Raw genomic sequence first — 21,585 nt, 5'->3', positions numbered from 1 at the left:
CATGATCATTACAGACACATGGGAATACCGTACAACATCAGTTTCATGTCAACTGGAAAGAGCTGGCAATATTTTCTGGAATAGCACTACTGGCTACTGCATACAAGGAATACATGAAAAATTTATCAAGTAATATATTACATAACATATCATTAGAAATGTCTAAGAATTTGGATCACATAGAATGGACCCAAGGACGCTTAAATGTAAAAGTAAGAAATCAACAACAGAAAGCTAGCATCCACTTCCCAAGATATTTTAAAGAAAGATAATCATGTACAATCTTCTTAAAAAAACTAAGAGACCAAAAAAGAAGTTATAATAGAGATTGAAACATATTTAGAACTAAATTAATAATGAAAACACAATGCGTCCAAACCCGTTAAATGTGGAAAAAGCCACAGTCTCACAAAACTCTTTGGTCTTAAGAGTTTATATCAGAAGATAATAAATATGGAGCATTATGCTTAACCAAGAAAAAGAAATGGAGTAAACCTAAAGAAGGCAATTAAAAAAAAAGAGCAAAATTAATTGAAATATGAAATAATGAAAAAACTTTCATATAGAAAGAAAATATGAATCAAAGTGCTAAAAGTATATATATAATAATGTGAAGAAAAAATGAAGCAAGTTGCCAAAAGATATAAGATGATACCATTTATGCATATTTACACTCTCCAAGCAGTAATTCATATTATTTATGGACACATACAAATGCAGTAAAACACCTAAGCATGCCTGAGAATGATATACATCATCTATAGTATAGAACTGGAGGCAATGGCAAGAAGATGAAGTGTTTGAAAAAATGGACCTAAGATCTCTAACGTTTTATTTTAAAAGAAAAAAGACTCTCTGAATTAAATATGTAAAATGTTATAGCTTAATAAATAAAATATCAGTGATGTATTTTAGGTATCAAATTTATTATTTTCATGTTTCTATATTTTAAATGTCTGATAATTAAAATAATAGTTTTAATAATGATAAATATATATCAGAAGTTCTTTAAATGTTCATACTATTAATCAAATAATTCTATTCTTGACAATTTATTGTAAGAAAATTACTCTCTAAAAGAAAAGGAACAAAACCTATGAAGATAATGTATGTACTTTCTGAAAAATCTCAATGTAATAGCATAATTTATAAATCATCTATATATTCCAAAGTAGAGAAATAGTTAAGTAAATTATGATCTTTAAATTCAATGGACCATTGTGTACTGTGTTTTATTAAAACAATGTAAAACATTGGAAACTATTTAACATATACTCTTAGTAAGCTAAAAGCACAAATTTGTTGATATTCTATGACTGCAATTATATGAAACTACAAATCCACATAGGAAACATGAAACAGAAATTGCGTTTTAATCAGGAAAAAACAAATAGATATAAACAACACTGAAGGGAGTGGGGAAATTAGGATGTAGGTACATGTTAAAAAAACATAAATATATCAATATTACAAACTAACATGGGTCTTTGTTCTGAGCATGACAGTCAAATTTTGGAAATGAATACTTCACTTCTCTGAGTTTTGATTCTGTAGGAAAAGAATGAGGGTTTCAAAGACCTCATCAGCTATGGTTTAGTGAGGTAGGCTGTAACAAAGCAAAATGTTATTTTATAGCCATAAGAAATATTTATTACCTGGAAATACCCTGAAGCTATAAGTAAAGTGAAATGAGTGGAATATCAGTTGCAGGGCAGTGATTGTGTTACCACTGCTATCACTGTTATGTTAATAGATAAGAGGAAGACTTTGGGCTGCAAGACTGATCTGGTCCCAGGGCCTAGGGCAGAGCAGGTTTGGTGTAGACCTCGTCATACAATTAGCTGAAACTCTCCCAAACAAACTGCTGCACAGACAATGTGCAGAGGCCTCCCTTGTGCTTCACTCACCATCCTTAACACAAGCACCAAATATCATCATCATCTTCACCTTCACATGGGTAGAACAAGTCCCTTGGCTTTCTGCCCACACTGGAGTTAAATACCAAGCGTTGTCAGAATATTCTTTAGTACATGGTTGCTATTGCTATGTTCAGAGTGCCTGAAATGGAAGCAAACCTTTTCTTTTAGAAAAGAAATTAAGAAGAAAAAAAAATGAGTTTAAAATGGAGTCAAAATTGAGACACTTCAGAGATATTTTTGTTATTTCAACTCTACAAAATACAAAAGCAGAAGAAACATCGATAAAATTTAAAGGGGCTATGAAATTGATTTGATTTAATACAATCCTAAGTGGTAGCTTTAAGTAAACCTTCCCCTTCTTGTAAATTACCTTGAGCAGAGGCCTTTATGAAGTAATGTGCCATTTACCAAAATCCTATCTTGATATTCTTTGCTAGTGAATGCCTTCCATTAAGGTTGGGCCAATTACAGAGTATAAATGTTTAACTTTTTTTTTCTTCTTACCAGCACAAAGGACAAATGTCTGAAACCCTTTGGGTGGAATGAATTTTCTCCTTGTTCCAAATGAGACTATATGCCTATATTTCTTGGGATCCTCCTAATTCTTGAAGAAGGCTTCTAAAGCTCACGGCATCATGATGACATCTTTTCTCAGGCTACACCTGAGCAAATGATGGAATAGTCTCAGGGATTTTTGCTTGATGTAGCAACTCCTCTATCTACAATGGGTAGTAACAAAGGCATTACCCAGTATAAATTGTTGGTTTTCCTTCAATATGCAGAATTAATTGAAGAAAAGCTATCATGTTAGTAGAATTTCATGTAGTTGTATACTTAATTGCATGAGATTCTATTGCTGTTGATATCTCTTTGACTAAAGTCTTTCTGACCAGAATATTTTATAGTGTTCTGAACATGACTTTATGTGGTAATTTCATGCATTCCAGTGAATAGCAGATTTATATTTCCTATTTGGATATGTGAAGGGAAAACTTAGATTTTTCCTTCCTATGTAAAGAAAAACCCAGTTCTTCCCTACCATGTCTTTCTTTCCTGAGAATCTCCTTTTCTACTCACACAGAACACTTCTTACACTTCTGGTCACCAAATATGTATGGTTTTATCTTTTCAGCAATGAGCAAGTCTCCAACATAGCTAGGTATCCTACAGTTTTCAGTTCTGACACTATCTACCTGGAGATAACATCAGATCATAGAAGTAAGGGCTCATTCCCACAAGAATCCCTGCTATCCCCATTTCAGATGCCATTTACCACCTGGCTTCTTACCTATAGATCAGAGCCTCCAACCACCTCCTATTCAGGTTTGATGAATTTGCCAGAGCAGCTTACAGAACTCAGGAAGCACTTACTTAATGTTTATCCGTTTATGAAAGGATATGATGAAGGATACAGATGAAGAGATGCATACAGTAAGGTCTGTAAGACTCCTGAGTGCAGGAACTCTGTCTCTGTGGACTTGGAGTGCATCAACCTTCCAGTGTGGATATATTGGCCAAACTGGAAGCTTTCTGAATTTCCTACTATTGTGATTTTATAGAAGCCTCTTATGTAGGAACAATGAACCATTAGCTCTATTTCCAACCTCTATCACCACTTGGGAGGGTGGATGGCAAAGCTGAAAATTCCAAGTTTCTAATCATGGCTTGGTCTTTCTGAAGACCAGCCTCCATCCAGAAGCCCACCAAGAGTCACATCAATAGAACAAAAGATGCTCCTAATACTACTAGGAATTTACAAGGGTTTTATGAGCCCCAAGTCAGGAATGGAGTCAAGGACAAATATTAGTACAACAGATACTCTTATGTTCTTATATCACTTAGGAAACTATAAGGGCTTTAGGAGCTCTGTGCCAGGAATTGGGGGCAGAGACCAATATAGACATATATTTTTTCTATTATCTCATGGACACTAATTTCAACTACTTGGAATGATCAACCTTTTACAAATTGTATCTGAGAAGAATTGAGGGAAATAATAAAAAAAAAAGGCTCAATATGCTTAATATGCTTGATTAGAGGTTATCATTTCTACTGGGATGTGATTTCCCAATAGATTAACATTTCCATGTCCATTAAAACAAACTAGAATAGCAAAGCAAGTGTAGGGACACATTTAGTAAATTTCTGTAGCTGACTCTTTCCCATTACTGGCGTATTCCCTTATTCATTTGTGTACATACAAATTCAATGTTCCTGCCAGCAATGGATAGTTAGATACTTAATTATTCAATACAGTTTCACATTTGAGTGTCAATAAACATTCCTGCCAATTTCTAGAGATAACTTTGTGAAGGCCCTTGAAAAATGTGATGAAAATATTGTGTATGGACAAGATGGGATTTCAGTGAATGCTCCCTTCCCATTGCTAATGGAGGACAGCTATAGCAGAGATAATTCAGGACACAGGGATAATCCTATGTCATGTAGATTTGACTTGAAGAACATCATATTTTCTAAAGCAGCTTGACTTTTCCGGTTCAGCTGGGTTGAGGCTAACAATCAAACGTGTTGCCTTTTCTTTGGAGAATGAAACCTGAACCGTGTTGGGTGCCAGAGTAAATGAGCTTGTCATCATTGCTGTATCTGTGTCTCTCTGTCCACAGAGTTGATGGGCTGTATTTGTTCACAAATGCTATTCAAAATACATTAGATGTTAATAATTTTCATTAACTTTATTTTTCTTAATGCTTTTTTAAAGATTTTATTTATTTATTTATTTATTTATTTATTTATTTATTTATTTATTTATGAGAGACAGACAGACAGAGAGAAATAGGCAGAGGGAGAAGCAGGCTCTTGCATGGAGCATGGAAGCATGATGGGGGACTCCATCCCAGGTCTCCAGGATCACACCCTGGGCTGAAGGCGGCGCTAAACCGCTGAGCCACCCTAGGCTGCCTCTTAATGCATTTTAAAGCACTTCTAAAATGATCTCAATTGAACCTTTCAGTAAATTAGTGAAGACTTAAATTTGACATTAAAAAAGAAACAATTCAAGAAAATTGACCATTAACATATGTAATGGTCACAAAAATATCGCCTTTTTTGTATGTTGTAATGCCACTTATTTCTTCTAGAGAATTATTCTAAGGATGATACTAGCAATGATCACCAACTTACATGACACTTTTAACATTTTATGTACTCTGAGAGTTTTATAATTTCTATTGCAGGACTGTCAACTTTCTGCTTGTCAGCACTTGGTCATTTTATTATATAAAAAGAGGAATATCCTTGACAGATACCCATTTGTCAAATTCCTAGGAACATCATGATTTAGTCTCCTATAGGAAAAAGCATTATTGCTGACTACAATAATCATGCCTCCTGTTTCTCACAGGTAAGTTCTTCTCTCTATGCTGTACCATTCTGGAATCTCTTCACCCATTAGGTACTCTAATTCTTCAGAAGAATCTCTCACAGCCTCTAGAAAATAGAGAATAGCTGTCACCGAACTTCTCAAAGTTCAGATGCCTCCCTTATTAAAGCATTCCTTACTACCTTATAACAATTTAAAAGTTTTTTTCTAGGCCAACTTTGTAAAAGGAGAAAGACTTGTCATTTTTAGGCATGACAAGGTAAATGCATTTTAACTTTCCCAACTCCTGAAGGCTTTTAAGTTCTTCAATATATGTCAAAAATGTACAGCATCTCGACTCCATTTGGTATAGACTGTTCTCATGTTCAGGCTTCAAGGAGCCATTCCATAAAATTATTAGGTCCAGCTATAGATATTTATGCCTACACTTTGAATCCAAAGTCATGTGTAAATACTCTCACATGAATGAATTATCTTGCAATTAGCTTTATCTTTTGTATCTTTTGCTCTAACACCTTCAAAGTCTATGACCATGCATAGTCACTCAGAAGCTGCTGGTTCATATCTTCCAGGTGTCCTCTTCCTGTCACACATTTATAGAATTACTTTCCAGGTCACTTAGGATGTACTAAAATCAGATTCTGGTTATTGGCCTGGAGGCAATAAATGGTGGTGAATTTCAGGAGAATGGCAACACTGGAGGTCTTCACGTAGATATTGAATTCAGAGATTCAGTAGTCTTGGGTTCATCCACTCAGATTTTCCCATTCTAACCAACTTTGCTATTATGATGCTGGTATTGACATCAAAGATCTTTGGAGACTGCTTATTTAATATCTATGGAGGATCTGACTCTCTTATGATCATAAAGTCATGAGCCTGACTTTAATCATAATCTGCTAGGTGTCCATGGTATTTTGGAATCTTTTAAACCACAGAGGTTTTCTGGCTTTTATAGCATTCATTCCCTTTGTTAGCTATATCGATCCTATCATTTTATTTTGCAAGCTCTGATTTCATTAAAACAGAGATCTTAAACCACAATCTTCATATCTACCACTGTCTCCACAGTGATTAAATGATGCCCATCTGATCTCCTTAAGTCATAGATTCCACTTGCATCTCAACAAAAGTAACCACGGGTCAAAATTTCACTAATTGTGGTGTCATTTTGTGTCAGGGGTTACAATCATCTCACTTACCAAAAGACAGGCGAGCAATCCAACATTAAAATCTCACTCTGATATCTGCATTTGTGAGTTATTCTAATCCAAGTTGTCTTACCCCAGATTGCCTAGGATATAGAGCCTGAGATAAAGATTGTGAGCTGTGGCTTTATTTGGAAAAACAATCCTAGGGCTGCAAGAGTAAAGAGTAAGAGTGAGGAAATGAAAGAGTGAGTCAGAAGACGGGGAAGAAAAGCAAATACAAATGGTTGCATCATCCATGTGGCAACAGCTTAAAAAGCATAACATAGTTTCTAGGCCATGAGGGTCATCTTTAAGACAGGATGTGTGAATATAACTCGGTTTGAACAGTTCTCAAGAAGAAGAAATGAGAGGATGATCATTCATTTCTGTATTCTGCCTTTGATTCCCAAAGTGGGTCATCTTTCTCAGACTTCTGGATTATGTTATGCAAGCCACTGGGGAACTGAGTTACAAAAATCAGATCCCACCGCTGGTGGTGTTCAGATAACTCAGGAAGTGCTATAAGGAGCAGAGACTCTGAGTCCAGCCAAGTTGTACTTTATAGACACAGATATTAGGAGAAGAAATGAAGACAGTAATAATAAGGGATTTTCATTTATTTAAGTCTTCGAAGAGGCAGAGATGACCTATCTAGAGAGACATATAAATTCATTTTGGTTCATTATTAATTTTTCCAAATCTCCTTACATTTATTTTTAACTTCTTATACCATCTATATATTTTGCAAATCATTGAATCAATTTTAATGAAGCAGAACATACAGCACAAATTTGAGATGCCTTGAATTTGAAGCAAATTAATTATGAAGTACAGGTAGATGATCTAGGTGAAGATTTCTGATGTATAAAATAAAAGTTCAAAGCCTAAGATCAGAGCAGAAGATACAGATTTGAAAGTCAGAAGCTGAAGATGTAGGTCTGAATGAAATTGATGAAACAGATAACACAGGAAAAGAGGGAAAACTGCCAAAGACTGAAACTGTATATTTTAGTGTATTTGGATATATGGACTTGCAAAAGTGATTCTTCAAGTTTACACAGGTCTGAAGATTAGCAGTGAAACTAACTTGTGAATAGCAGTTAAGGAAACATTATCACAAGTGTTATTTCATTTAACTATTACCACATATCTAAAAATAAAGTTTTAATGTGGTAAGTACTATGTACTGCTTCTGAAAATATCCATTCCACTGCCCTCCAAGTAGAGAGGCTGGAAATAAAAAAACTAATTTTCAAGGTGTCCTTAATCTTGACTACTGAGTATACATTAAGTTTTGCCAATTGGTTATACTGGTCTGAAGTTTAAAAGATACAGATATGCTAGAGATCATTTTCTTGGTGATATGACTGTGCAGGCTAACATGAATGCCAAGACCTGGAAATTTGGAAATAATTATGGTGACTGGACTCATCGATTTGGTGTCTAGTGAGCCAATCATCACAGGGATCTCCCTTTTTTCATTTTCATCATTACACCCTTTTCTTTTCACTCCCAATAATTCTTTAACTCTGCAACCACTGATGTGTTTTCCATTAATGAAGTATTTTTCATTTCATAAAGGTTCTTCTGTTGTTGTCGAGGGCTACCATAACAAAGTATTAAAGACTGGGTAGCTAAGAAAAGCAACTTATTTCCTCACGATTCTAGAGACCAGAAGTCCAAGATCAAGGTGTCAGCATGGTGGTTACTCCTGAGGTCTTCTCTTCTTGGCTGGTAGATGGCCATCTTCTCCTTGCGTCTTCATGTGTTCTTCCCTGTGTGTTTGTGTCCTAATGTCCTCTTCCTATAAGGACAACAGTCATATTGGGTTAGGGCCATTTAAATGACCCCATTTCACTTCAATTACCTCTTTACAGATTCTGTTTCCAAATACAGTGACATTTCGAGATACTAAGGGTCAAGACTTCAACATGCAGATTTTGGCTGGGGAACAATTCTGCCCATAATAGTGACGCAAATGGAATCATACAATATGTTATCTTTTGGGTTGGCTTTTTTTTACTCAGTTTAATTCTCTAGAGATTTATTCAGGTGATTGTGTGTTAAACAGTTTTTTTCCTTTTTTATTGCTAAGCAATATTTCATGGTATGCATATACTGGTTTCTTTACTCATTCACTCCTTGAAGAACAACATTATTGTTCCCAGTTTCTGATTGTTTTGAATAAAGCTGTTATAAACATTCATGCACATATTTTTGCATGAACATGAGTTTTCATTTTTGTGGGATAGATCCTCAAGAGTGCAATTTCTGGGTTATATGGTGGTCATCTGTTTAGATGTTTAAGAAAATGACAAAATGTTGCTTTAGAGTGGCTGGACCATTTATATTCTTGCAAGCAGTATATGAATGACATGGTTCTCTGTATCCTCACCAGCATTCGATGTCACTTTTTTCTTTTAACCATTCTGACTGATGTGTAGTGATATCTGATAGTGATTTTAATTTGTATTTCCTTAATGGCTGATGATAATGAACACCTTTTTCTTGTGCTTCTTTTATTTAGATCTTTGATTTTTTTTTAATCAGTGTTGTTTAGTTTTCAGCATATAGCACTGTAAATGTTTTGTTACACTTATACCTAAGTATTTCTCTTGTATGTGTAAGATTCATATTAAGCATTCTATAAGAGTTTGGTAGAATTTTTCAGCAAAACCATAGAGGGCTTGGGGACTGTTTTTGGGAGAGTAGAGGAGTTATATGAATTAGATTTACTTAATAGCTTTGGGCTATACAAATGATCCATTTCGTATTAAGTCACTTGTAGTAACTTGTGTTTTCCAAGAAAGGGTTCATTTTATCCAAGTTGTCAAATTTTCTTTCTCACTTTTGCTAAGTTTTACTAGAGGTTTGCCAATTTTATGGCCTTTTCAAAGAGCCATATCTTTGTTTTATTGTTTATTCTCTATAGTTATTGTCTTCAAAATCATTGATTAATGTGCTTATATGTTTATCCTATTTTATCTTTTTCTCCTTCTACTTGGTTGAGGTGTGTTTTGCTGTTCTTTTCTATGTTTTTGAGATAAGAGCTTAGAATATTTTTTTTTAAATTTGTGTATTCAATACTATAAATTTTTCTCTCAAAACTACTTGTGATATGGCATGTCGATTTTGATATATTGTATGTTCCTTTATATTCAGTTCAAAATATTTTTAATATTTCCCCTGAGACTTAATGTTTTAATCTTGAGTTATTTAGCAGTATGTTGTTCAGCTAAAAGTGTTCATTAAATTAATATATTAAGTTGTAGCTACTGTGCTAGGTACCTAATTATGGACATCAAGTAATTATGCATGCTATGATGATACTAGCTGGAATTTATCTGTTACTATAATCTCATTAAAGGGTTATTTTTAAAAATAGTGTAAAGAAACATTCTTCCAGTGGCTAAATTTGTGAGCAGTACACTTGAACTTCTACTTCATATGAAGAGAGAAACAGTCATAGATGCAGATATACACTTGTGGGAAATAATGAACACTTTGGTTGGTTGGCCAGGAGCCTGAATAAATGATGAAATATTAAAACAAAAAAGGCTTAGGAAAAAGTAAGTGAATAGACTGATATAAATTGGCACAAAGTCTTTCATCTTTGTATCCTGTACCATGACTATCAAAAGGTAGCCACCATAGAAGGAACTCTCAACTAGGTGGACAGAATGACCTATCTTCTGGAACTTACTCCTTGGCACTTAGTGTATAGGTAATGGATCTATGAACAGAAGAATTGTAGGGCATAGTTGGAAGCTATGCAAGCATATCTCATTTTATTGTGTTTCACTTTATTACAGTTCACAGATTTGAGTATTTTCTTTATAACAAATTGAAGACCCTGTGATAGTCCTGCCTGGGTAAGTTGATCAAGGCCATTTTTAAAACAGTATATGCTCACTTCAGGCTCTCTGTGCCACATTTTCATAATTTTCACAATATTTCAGACTTTTTCATTAATGCTTATTACAATGATTGGTGATCATAATCTATGATGTTACTACTGTAATTCTTCAGGGCACCATGAAATGTGCTTACACAACACAGCAAACCTCATCAATAAATATTGTGTGTCCTGACTCTTCCACTAACTGGCTGTAACTTTCTTTTTCTCCCTCCTCTGAGGCCTCCCTATTCTCTGAGAGACATAACAATATTGAAATTAGGCTAATCAATACCTCTACAATGACCTCTAAGTGTTTAAATAAAAAGAAGCATCACATGTCTTTCCTTTTTTTCTATTATATTATTATTATTATTATTATTATTTTATTTTTTTTAGAGAGAAAGAGTACACACTCAAGCTGGGGGTCGAGGGGCTGAAGGAAAGAGAGAGAGAGAGAGAGAATCTTAAGCAAGCTCCACACCCAGTGCAGAGCCTGACACACTTGATTTGATGACCCTGAAATCATGACATGAGCCAAAATCAAGAGTCAGATGCTTCACTAACTTAGCCACCTAGGTACCCTACTGTTATTTTAAATCAAAAGCTAGAAATGATTTAGCTTAGGGGGAAGGTGTGTTGAAAGCTGAGATAGGCCAAAAGTAAGGCCTCTTATGTCAAAACACTTAGCCAAGTTGTGAATGCAAAAGAAAAGTACTTGAAGGAAATTAAAAGTGCTACTCCAGGGAGGAGGGGCGAGATGGCAGAAGAGTAGGGTCCCCAAGTCACCTGTCCCCACCAAATTACCTAGATAACCTTCAAATCATCCTGAAAATCTACGAATTCGGCCTGAGATTTAAAGAGAGAACAGCTGGAATGCTACAGTGAGAAGAGTTCGCGCTTCTATCAAGGTGGAAAAAATAAACTAAAAAAGCATCCAAGGGGAAGGGGCCCTGCGAGGAGCCGGGCTGAGGCCCGGGCGAGTGTCCCCAGGACAGGAGAGCCCTGTCCGGGAGAAGCAGGAGCTGCTCCAACCTTCCCGGGGGGAAAGGGGCTCGCAGGGAGGTGGAGCAGGACCCAGGAGGGCGGGGATGCGGGGATGCCCTCGGGCTCCCGGGGACACTAACAGACACCTGCGCCCCGGGAGAGTGCGCCGAGCTCCCTAAGGGCTGCAGCGAGCACGGCGGGACCCGGAGCAGCTCTGAGGGGCTCGGGGGAGGCTCCGCGGAGGGGGCTGCGGGGCGGGAGCAGCTCGGGGGGGCTCGGGGGCGGCTCCGCGGAGGGGGCTGTGGGGCGGGAGCAGCTGGGGGGCCTCGGGGGCGGCTCCGCGGAGGGGGCTGCGGGGCGGGAGTCCGAATCCAACAGCGCAGGCTCCGGAGCACAGGGCGCCCAGACACAGCCCAGGATCCGGCCTCCCCCGGGACAGGCAAAGGCCGGGAGGGCCCAGGACAGCGAGGACGCTCCTGCCCCAGCTGAGCAGATCCGCGGCCCCGCCCCGGAGCCTCCAGGCCCTGCAGACGGAGAGCTCCAGAGCTACTGCGGGGGCTGACTCCAGGGATCCAGAACTGGCCGCCGCCACTGCGGTTGTTCCTCCTGGGGCCTCACCGGGTAAACAACCCCCCTGAGCCCTGCACCAGGCAGGGGGCTGAGCAGCTCCCCAAGTGCTAACACCTGAAAATCAGCACAACAGGCCCCTCCCCCAGAGGACCAGCTGGACGGACAAGTTCCAGGGGAAGTCAAGGGACTTAAAGTATACAGAATCAGAAGATACTTCCCCGTTTTTTTTTTTTGTTTTTGTTTTTTTTTTTTTTTTTGGCTTTTTGATTTCTGTTTGCCTCCCCCACCCTTTTTTTTCTTTCTCTTTTTTTCTTCCTTTTTTTTCTTTTTTCTCTTTCTCTTTTCTTTCCTTCTTTCTCTCCTCTCTTTTTCTCCTTTTACCAATACAACTTGTTTTTGGCCACTCTGCACTGAGCAAAATGACTAGAAGGAAAACCTCACCTCAAAAGAAAGAATCAGAAACAGTCCTCTCTCCCACAGAGTTACAAAATCTGGATTACAATTCAATGTCAGAAAGCAAATTCAGAAGCACTATTATACAGCTACTGGTGGCTCTAGAAAAAAAGTATAAAGGACTCAAGAGACTTCATGACTGCAGAATTTAGATCTAATCAGGCAGAAATTAAAAATCAATTGAATGAGATGCAATCCATACTAGAAGTCCTAACGATGAGGGTTAATGAGGTGGAAGAACGAGTGAGTGACATAGAAGACAAGTTGATGCCAAAGAGGGAAACTGGGGAAAAAAGAGACAAACAATTAAAAGACCATGAGGATAGATTAAGGGAAATAAATGACAGCCTGAGGAAGAAAAACCTATGTTTAATTGGGGTTCCTGAGGGTGCCGAAAAGGCCAGAGGGCCAGAATATGTATTTGAACAAATCATAGCTGAAAACTTTCCTAATCTGGGAAGGGAAACAGGCATTCAGATCTAGGAAATAGAGAGCTCCCCCCCCCCCAAATCAATTCAACACCTTGACATTTAATAGTTAAGCTTGCAAATTCCAAAGTAAAGAGAAGATCCTTATAGCAGCAAGAGACAAGAAATCCCTGACTTTTATGGGGAGGAGTATTAGGGTAGCAGCAGACCTCTTCACAGAGACCTGACAGGCCAGAAAGGGCTGGCAGGATATATTCAGGGTCCTAAATGACAAAAATATGCAACCAAGAATACTTTATCCAGCAAGGCTCTCATTCAGAATGGAAGGAGAGATAAAGAGCTTCCAAGACAGGCAGGAACTGAAGGAATGTGACCTCCAAACCAGCTCTGCAAGAAATTTTAAGGGGGACTCTTAAAATTCCCCTTTAAGAAGTCCAGTGGAACAATCCACAAAAACAAGGACTAAACAGATATCATGATGACACTAAACTCATATATTTCAATAGTGACTCTGAACGTGAATGGGCTTAATGACCCCATCAAAAGGCGCAGGGTTTCAGACTGGATAAAAAAGCAGGACCCATCTATTTGCTGTCTACAAGAGACCCATTTAAGACAGAAGGACACCTACAGCCTGAAAATAAAAGGTTGAAGAATCATTTACCATTCAAATGGTCCTCAAAAGAAAGCAGGGGTAGCCATCCTTATATCAGATTAACTAAAATTTACCTTGAAGACTGTAGTGAGAGATGAAGAGGGACACTATATCATACTTAAAGGATCTATCCAACAAGAGGACCTAACAATCCTCAATATATATGCCCCAAATGTGGGAGCTGCCAAATATATCAATCAATTAATAACCAAATTTAAGGCATACTTAGATAATAATACACTTATACTTGGTGACTTCAATCTAGAGCTTTCTACACTCGATACGTCTTCTAAACACAACATCTCCAAAGAAACGAGAGCTTTAAATGATACACTGGACCAGATGGATTTCACAGATATCTACAGAACTTTACATCCAAACTCAACTGAATACACATTCTTCTCAAGTGCACATGGAACTTTCTCCAGAATACACCACATACTGGGTCACAAATTGGGTCTGAACCGATACCAAAACATTGGGATCGTCCCCTGCGTATTCTCAGGCCATAATGCCTTGAAATTAGAACTAAATCACAACAAGAAGTTTGGAAGGACCTCAAACACATGGAGGTTAAGGACCATCCTGCTAAAAGATGAAAGGGTCAACCAGGAAATTAAGGAAGAATTAAAAAGATTCATGGAAACTAATGAGAATGAAGATGCAACCGTTCAAAATCTCTGGGTTGCAGCAAAAGCAGTCCTGAGGGGGAAATACATCGCAATACAAGCATCCATTCAAAAACTGGAAAGAACCCAAATACAAAAGCTAACCTTACACCTAAAGGAGCTAGAAAAAAACAGCAAATAGATACTATACCCAGCAGAAGAAGAGAGTTAATAAAGATTCGAGCAGAACTCAATGAAATTGAGACCAGAAGAACTGTGGAACAGATCATCAAAACCAGGAGTTGGTTGTTTGAAAGAATTAATAAGATAGATAAACCATTAGCCAGCCTTATTAAAAAGAAGAGAGAGAAGATTCAAATTAATAAAATCATGAATGAGAAAGAAGAGATCACTACCAACACCAAGGAAATACGAACAATTTTAAAAACATATTATGAACAGCTATACACCAATAAATTAGGCAATCTAGAAGAAATGGATGCATTTCTGGAAAGCCACAAACTACCAAAACTGGAACAGGAAGAAATAGAAAACCTGAACAGGCCAATAACCAGGGAGGAAATTGAAGCAATCATCAAAAACCTCCCAAGACACAAAAGTCCAGGGCCAGATGGCTTCCCAGGGGAATTCTATCAAACGTTTAAAGAAGAAACCATACCTATTCTCCTAAAGCTGTTTGGAAAGATAGAAAGAGATGGAGTACTTCCAAATTCGTTCTATGAGGCCAGCATCACCTTAATTCCAAAATCAGACAAAGACCCCACCAAAAAAGGAGAATTACAGACCAATATCCCTGATGAACAAGGATGCAAAAATTCTCAACAAGATACTAGCCAATAGGATCCAACAATACATTAAGAAAATTATTCACCATGACCAAGTAGGATTTATTCCCGGGACACAAGGCTGGTTCAACACTTGTAAAACAATGTGATTCATCATATCAGCAAGAGAAAAACCAAGAACCATATGATCCTCTCATTAGATGCAGAGAAAGCATTTGACAAAATACAGCATCCATTCCTGATCAAAACTCTTCAGAGTGTAGGGATAGAGGGAACTTTCCTCGACATCTTAAAAGCCATCTCTTAAAAGCCCACAGCAAATATCATTCTCAATGGGAAGCACTGGGAGCCTTTCCCCTAAGATCAGGAACAAGACAGGGATGTCCACTCTCACCACTGCTATTCAACATAGTACTGGAAGTCCTAGCCTCAGCAGTCAGACAACAAAAAGACATTAAAGGCATTCAAATTGGCAAAGAAGAAGTCAAACTCCCCCTCTTCACGGATGACATGATACTCTACATAGAAAACCCAAAAGCCTCCACCCCAAGATTGCTAGAACTCATACAGCAATTTGGTAGTTTGGCAGGATACAAAATCAATGCTCAGAAGTGAGTGGCATTTCTATACACTAACAATGAGACTTAAGAAAGAGAAATTAAGGAGTCAATCCCATTTACAATTGCACCCAAAAGCATAAGATACCTAGGAATAAACCTAACCAAAGAGGTAAAGGATCTATACCCTCAAAACTATAGAACACTTCTGAAAGAAATTGAGGAAGACACAAAGAGATGGAAAAATATTCCATGCTCATGGATTGGCAGAATTAATATTGTGAAAATGTCAATGTTACCCAGGGCAATTTACACGTTTAATGCAATCCCTATCAAAATACCATGGACTTTCTTCAGAGAGTTAGAACAAATTATCTTAAGATTTGTGTGGAATCAGAAAAGACCCCAAATAGCCAGGGGAATTTTAAAAAAGAAAACCATATCTGGGGGCATCACAATGCCAGATTTCAGGGTGTACTACAAAGCTGTGGTCATCAAGACAGTGTGGTACTGGCACAAAAACAGACACATAGATCAATGGAACAGAATAGAGAATCCAGAAGTGGACCCTAAACTTTATGGTCAACTAATACTCGATAAAGGAGGAAAGACTATCCATTGGAAGAAAGACAGTCTCTTCAATAAATGGTGCTGGGAAAATTGGACATCCACATGCAGAAGAATGAAACTAGACCACTCTCTTGCACCATACACAAAGATAAACTCAAAATGGATGAAAGATCTAAATGTGAGACAAGATTCCATGAAAATCCTAGAGGAGAACACAGGCAACACCCTTTTTGAACTCGGCCACAGTAACTTCTTGCAAGATACATCCACGAAGGCAAAAGAAACAAAAGCAAAAATGAACTATTGGGACTTCATCAAGATAAGAAGCATTTGCACAGCAAAGGACACAGTCAACAAAACTAAAAGACAACCTACAGAATGAGAGAAGATATTTGCAAATGACGTATCAGATAAAGGGCTAGTTTCCAAGATCTATAAAGAACTTATTAAACTCAACAGCAAAGAAACAAACAATCCAATCATGAAATGGGCAAAAGACATGAAGAGAAATCTCACAGAGGAAGACATAGACATGGCCAACATGCACATGAGAAAATGCTCTGCATCACTTGCCATCAGGGAAATACAAATCCAAACCACAATGAGATACCACCTCACACCAGTGAGAATGGGGAAAATTAACAAGGCAGGAAACCACAAATGTTGGAGAGGATGTGGAGAAAGGGGAACCCTCTTGCACTGTTGGTGGGAATGGGAACTGGTGCAGCCACTCTGGAAAACTGTGTGGAGGTTCCTCAAAGAGTTAAAAATAGACCTGCCCTACGACCCAGCAATTGCACTGTTGGGGATTTACCCCAAAGATACAGATGCAATGAAACGCCGGGACACCTGCACCCCGATGTTTATAGCAGCAATGGCCACAATAGCCAAACTGTGGAAGGAGCCTCGGTGTCCATCGAAAGATGAATGGATAAAGAAGATGTGGATTATGTATACAATGGAATATTACTCAGCCATTAGAAATGACAAATACCCACCATTTGCTTCAACGTGGATGGAACTGGAGGGTATTATGCTGAGTGAAATGAGTCAATCGGAGAAGGACAAACATATGTTCTCATTCATTTGGGGAATATAAATAATAGTGAAAGGGAATATAAGGGAAGGGAGAAGAAATGTGTGGGAAATATCAGAAAGGGAGACAGAACATAAAGACTCCTATCTCTGGGAAATGAACTAGGGGTGGTGGAAGGGGAGGAGGGGAGGGGTTGTGGGTGACTGGGTCATGGGCACTGAGGGGGGCACTTGACGGGATGAGCACTGGGTGTTATTCTGTATGTTGGTAAATTGAACACCAATAAAAAATAAATTTATTATTAAAATAAATAAGTAAATCAAAATAAATAAAAGTGCTACTCCAGTGAATACACATAAGACAAGAAAGCAAAACAGTCTTATTGATGATATGGAGAAAGATTTTAGTGGTCTGAATAGAATACCAGACTAGCCACAATATTCCCTTAAACCAAAGATTAATCCAGAGCCTGGCCCTCATTCAATTCTGGGATTGGTGAGAGAGGTAAGAAAGCTGCAGAAGAAAAGTTAGAAGTTAGTAGAAGTTGGTTCACAAGGTATAAAAAAAGAAGCCATTTCCATAACATGAAACTACATGATGAAGCAGCAAATGCTGATGCAGAATATACAGAGAGCTATCCAGAATGTCTAGCTAAGAAAAGTAATGACAGTGGCTGCATAAGCAACATTGTCAAATAGACAAAACAGCCTTCTATTGAAAGAGGATGCCATGTACGACTTTCATGCCTGGAGAGGAGAAGACAAAGCCTGGCTTCAAAGCTCCAAATGACAGGGTAACTCTTTATTAAGGACTAATGCAGTTGGTGACCTTAAGTTTGAGCCAATGCTTCTTTGCCATTCCAAAAATCCTAGGGCCTCTAAGAATTGTATAAAATCTAGTCTCCCCATGCTCTATAACTGGAATAACAAAGCCTGGATGACAGCACATCAATTTACAACATAATTTACTGAATATTTTAAGTCTTCTCTAAGAACTACTACTCAGAAAATGATGACTGCTTTCAAAATATTACTGTTCACTGATATTGCCTCTGGTCTCCCAAGAACTATGATAGAGATATACAATGAAATTAATATTGTTTTCATGCCTCCTCACACAGCATTCATTCTGCCATCCACGAATCGAAGATTCACTTCAACCTTCAAGTTTTATTATTTAAGGAATAGACTGTGTAAGACTACAGCTGCCATAGATAGTGATTCCCTCTGTTGGACCTGGGCAAAGTAAAGGGTTCACCATTCGAGATGTCATAAAGAACATCCATGATTCATGAGAAGAGGTCAAAATATCAACACAAACAGCAGTTGAAAGATGTTGATTGCAACCTTCATGGATGACTTTGAGGGACTCGAGACTTCAGTGGAGGCAGCAACTGCAGATGTAGTAGAAACAGCAAGGGAACTAGTGAGAAGTGGAGCTTGAAGATGGGACTGAATTGCTGCAATCTCATGACAAAACTTTAATGGATGAGTTTTTTGTATTTATGGATGAGCAAAGAAAATGGTTGCTTGAGACCAAATCTCCTGCCAAAGATGTCAAGTTAGTTAAAATAACAACAGAGGATTTAGAATATCACATAAACTTAGTTGTGAAGCATCAGCAGAGGTTGAGATGATTGGCTACAATACTAAAAGAAGTTCTACTGTCAATTGATATCAAAAAGCATCACATGCTACAGATAAATTATTCATGAAAGGAAGAGTCTACTGATGTCTCAAACTTTATTGCTGTCTTATTTTGAGAAATTTCCATGGTCATCCCAACATTCAGCAACCATCGTCCTGATCAGTTAGCAGCCATCAACCTCAAGGCAAGGCCTTCTTCCAGCAAAAAAAGATTATAATTCACTGAAAACTCAGGTGATAATTAGTAATTTTTAGCATTGTAAGTATTTTTTAATTAAGGTGTGGAATAAGATGTTGGATAGGATCTAAACTAATGGGCCCGTGGGGCAAGAGGGTAGTTTTCCTGAAGCAACTGAGCAGTGGCTTGCTACTTGTGACTGGACCTCTGGCCCTCAACCGAGTTCCCCTGCATAGAGCACACCAGAAATTTGTCATTGCCACTTCCACCAAAATCGATATCAGCAGTGTGAAAACCCCTAAACATCTCACTGATGCTTATTTCAAGAAGAAGAAGCTGTGTAAACCCAGACACAAGGAAGGGGAGATTTTTGACACAGAGAAGGAGAAATACGAGATTACAGAGCAGCGCAAGATTGATCAGAAAGCTGTGGACTCGCAAATTCTGCCAAAAATCAAAGTAGTTCCTCTGCTTCAGGGCTACCTCCGCTCTGTGTTTTCTCTCACAAATGGAGTTTACTCTCACAAATTGGTGTTCTAAATTTCTTACAAAGAACCTAATCAAACAACTGATCCATTAAAAAAAAAAAAATGTGTGTCCTGTGTCCTGTCTGGGCCAACTAGACTAGATGAGTCTAAAACCTATGGGTATAAGTAGGGATAATATCTTCACCATAATAGCTATCGAATTTCTCCTGCAACTTAAACTTTCTATCCCCAGAGTTTTCATTTTTAGGTCCAACAGAAGTCTTGATTCTTTGTCAGATGCAGGGGAATACTTCCACCATAGAACACAATAAAGGTTTCACTCTGTTATACCTGAAATTATCACCTGAAATAGACTGTGTAAGACTAAAAATCCTAGGGCCTCTAAGAATTGTATAAGACTTCTCATGCTAAAAGAAGAGCAGGCAAAGAATGGAGTTACCTAACTAGGAAGGAAAATTGACTTCAATCACCAGAAAAACCTACAATTGCAAGAAAAGTCAATCCAAGAACCCAGGTGATCCACTAGGATGACTTTTGCTGCTTCCATGACCAGTAAAAACTGTGAATAGATCCCTGCGTAACAGAAACCAGTCTCAAAAAAAAAAAAAAAAAGAAAAGAAAAGAAACCAGTCTCCTCTGAGTTTGAATTTAACATCTAGGTCAGTCCAAAAAACAAGGAACCAGATGAGAGAAAATGATAGCCAAAGAAGAGAGCAATCATGCATGGGTAGTAGAAGAGGAAGATGATAAATCGAAGTATTGGCTGTGGGGCTAGCTGCAGCATTAGAGACCATAGTTTTAATTTTCTGAAATTTGTTAAAACCTTTAAAGAAACAAGCCCTGTGCATTCCCTGTTAGAGAATATAGGATGGCATCCTCTTCTCATATGAGACCATATCATAAAAGGTTGCAGGGAGATCTGAAAGGAACAAAGGTGCACTCTATGAGACTCAATTTGTCTCCCTCTTCAGTCTTAGTCTTATGCTCAATGGAGAATACCAAATGCCACTGCCTTCATTTCCTCTTCTGACACTACCCATGGGGGCAGCCTGCCTTGGGATAACAACTAAATTTTGCATAGCCCCTGTTGTTATCATCACAGAGTGGGCCACAGCAACTCCAGTAGTAAATCTAATGAACTGGACCCCAAAACTGTTTCCTTCCATATTTTTGTGACTCGGCAGTAGTACTAAAACTCAGGAAGTAACATCTAGCTTGTCCAGCAATTGCCTGGACAGACTAGAAAATTAATGGGAGACTCCTAGAAGACCAGGGAATTTAATGTCCATGGGGAGAATATTTTAAAATGAAGTACAGAGAATTCTGAGGATCTGACAGGTAAATATCTTTCCTTTCCTCCTCCCAGTGGAATTTACTAAGGCAATATGATTCTACATGGCTTTTCTAGAAGACATTTTTCATGACAAAAATCCAGCTGTTTGCCTTCCTTCCTTCTCACCTCACTTCTTTTTCCCTCGTCTACCGCTCCACCTGGAACTGCACCTCTCAATAAAACCTTAGCACATAAGCTTTGCCTCATGCCTTATTTTCTAGGAAATGTTTGATAAAAAGTAAAATAAAGGAAATGCAGTTAATATGAAGTAAAATATATAGAAAAGTAAAATAGTGAATTTATCAAACAAAATATATATCTTACATTCCACAAAAACGTTGGGGATATGCTTTGTAGAAGTCAACATAAAGAAACAAAATCCTTGCCTAAGGAAATGGCTTTGGGAAGAGGTGGCAAAACGAGGGGTAAGAAATCATTTGGACATTGTTATGATAATCAAGCCAAGAGAGATGACAGGAGCTTGAGTTAAGGTCAGATGGAGAGCTGGAGAAAGGAGCTGCTGGGATGTTGGACAGGTAATACAGAGAGGAGCAGAGCACTCCTTGGATGTAAAAGAGAATTCTGATACGATGATGATCATTGTCATAAAAAACTATAGACAGCTCGCTTTGTGTTAGGTATTGCAGTAAGCACTTTGCATAAATTAATATATTTATATTTTATCTTAGTTTGGTGACCAGATGGATGGCAATTCCATTTATAATTCAGTATACTTGGGAAAAACAAGTTTGTAGGACAAACCACGCTTATTCCACTTAATAGCAAAGTCAGACGATTTCTCTGAGTCTCAGTGTTTATCAGCTGGATATAATTTGAACCTTGCAAAAATCACTGTGCTACCTAAAGGAGATACAATACAGAATGCATCGTGACACAAAGCAGGCATTCACAAAATATTATTTTCC

The 21,585-nt window shown here is 38.0% G+C and overlaps 1 protein-coding gene across 1 annotated transcript; it reads left to right on the top strand.

Annotated features, from left to right (window-relative positions):
• The first annotated feature begins 18,973 nt into the window (after positions 1-18,973).
• LOC111098653 (60S ribosomal protein L6-like) lies at positions 18,974-19,385 on the top strand. Its single transcript, XM_038557539.1, has one exon. It carries the CDS (start codon positions 18,974-18,976, stop codon positions 19,376-19,378), a length of 405 nt encoding a protein of 134 aa, XP_038413467.1. The 3' UTR covers positions 19,379-19,385.
• Positions 19,386-21,585: the final 2,200 nt, after the last annotated feature.

Source organism: Canis lupus, chromosome 14 (assembly GCF_011100685.1).
Source record: "Canis lupus familiaris isolate Mischka breed German Shepherd chromosome 14, alternate assembly UU_Cfam_GSD_1.0, whole genome shotgun sequence".
Taxonomy (NCBI): Eukaryota; Metazoa; Chordata; class Mammalia; order Carnivora; family Canidae; genus Canis; species Canis lupus.
This window is presented reverse-complemented; position numbering and strand designations above follow the sequence as displayed.

What these genes read in the sequence shown, in the direction of transcription:
- LOC111098653 (XM_038557539.1), top strand. Translation starts at nt 18,974, where the DNA reads ATGGGCCCGTGGGGCAAGAGGGTAGTTTTCCTGAAGCAACTGAGCAGT.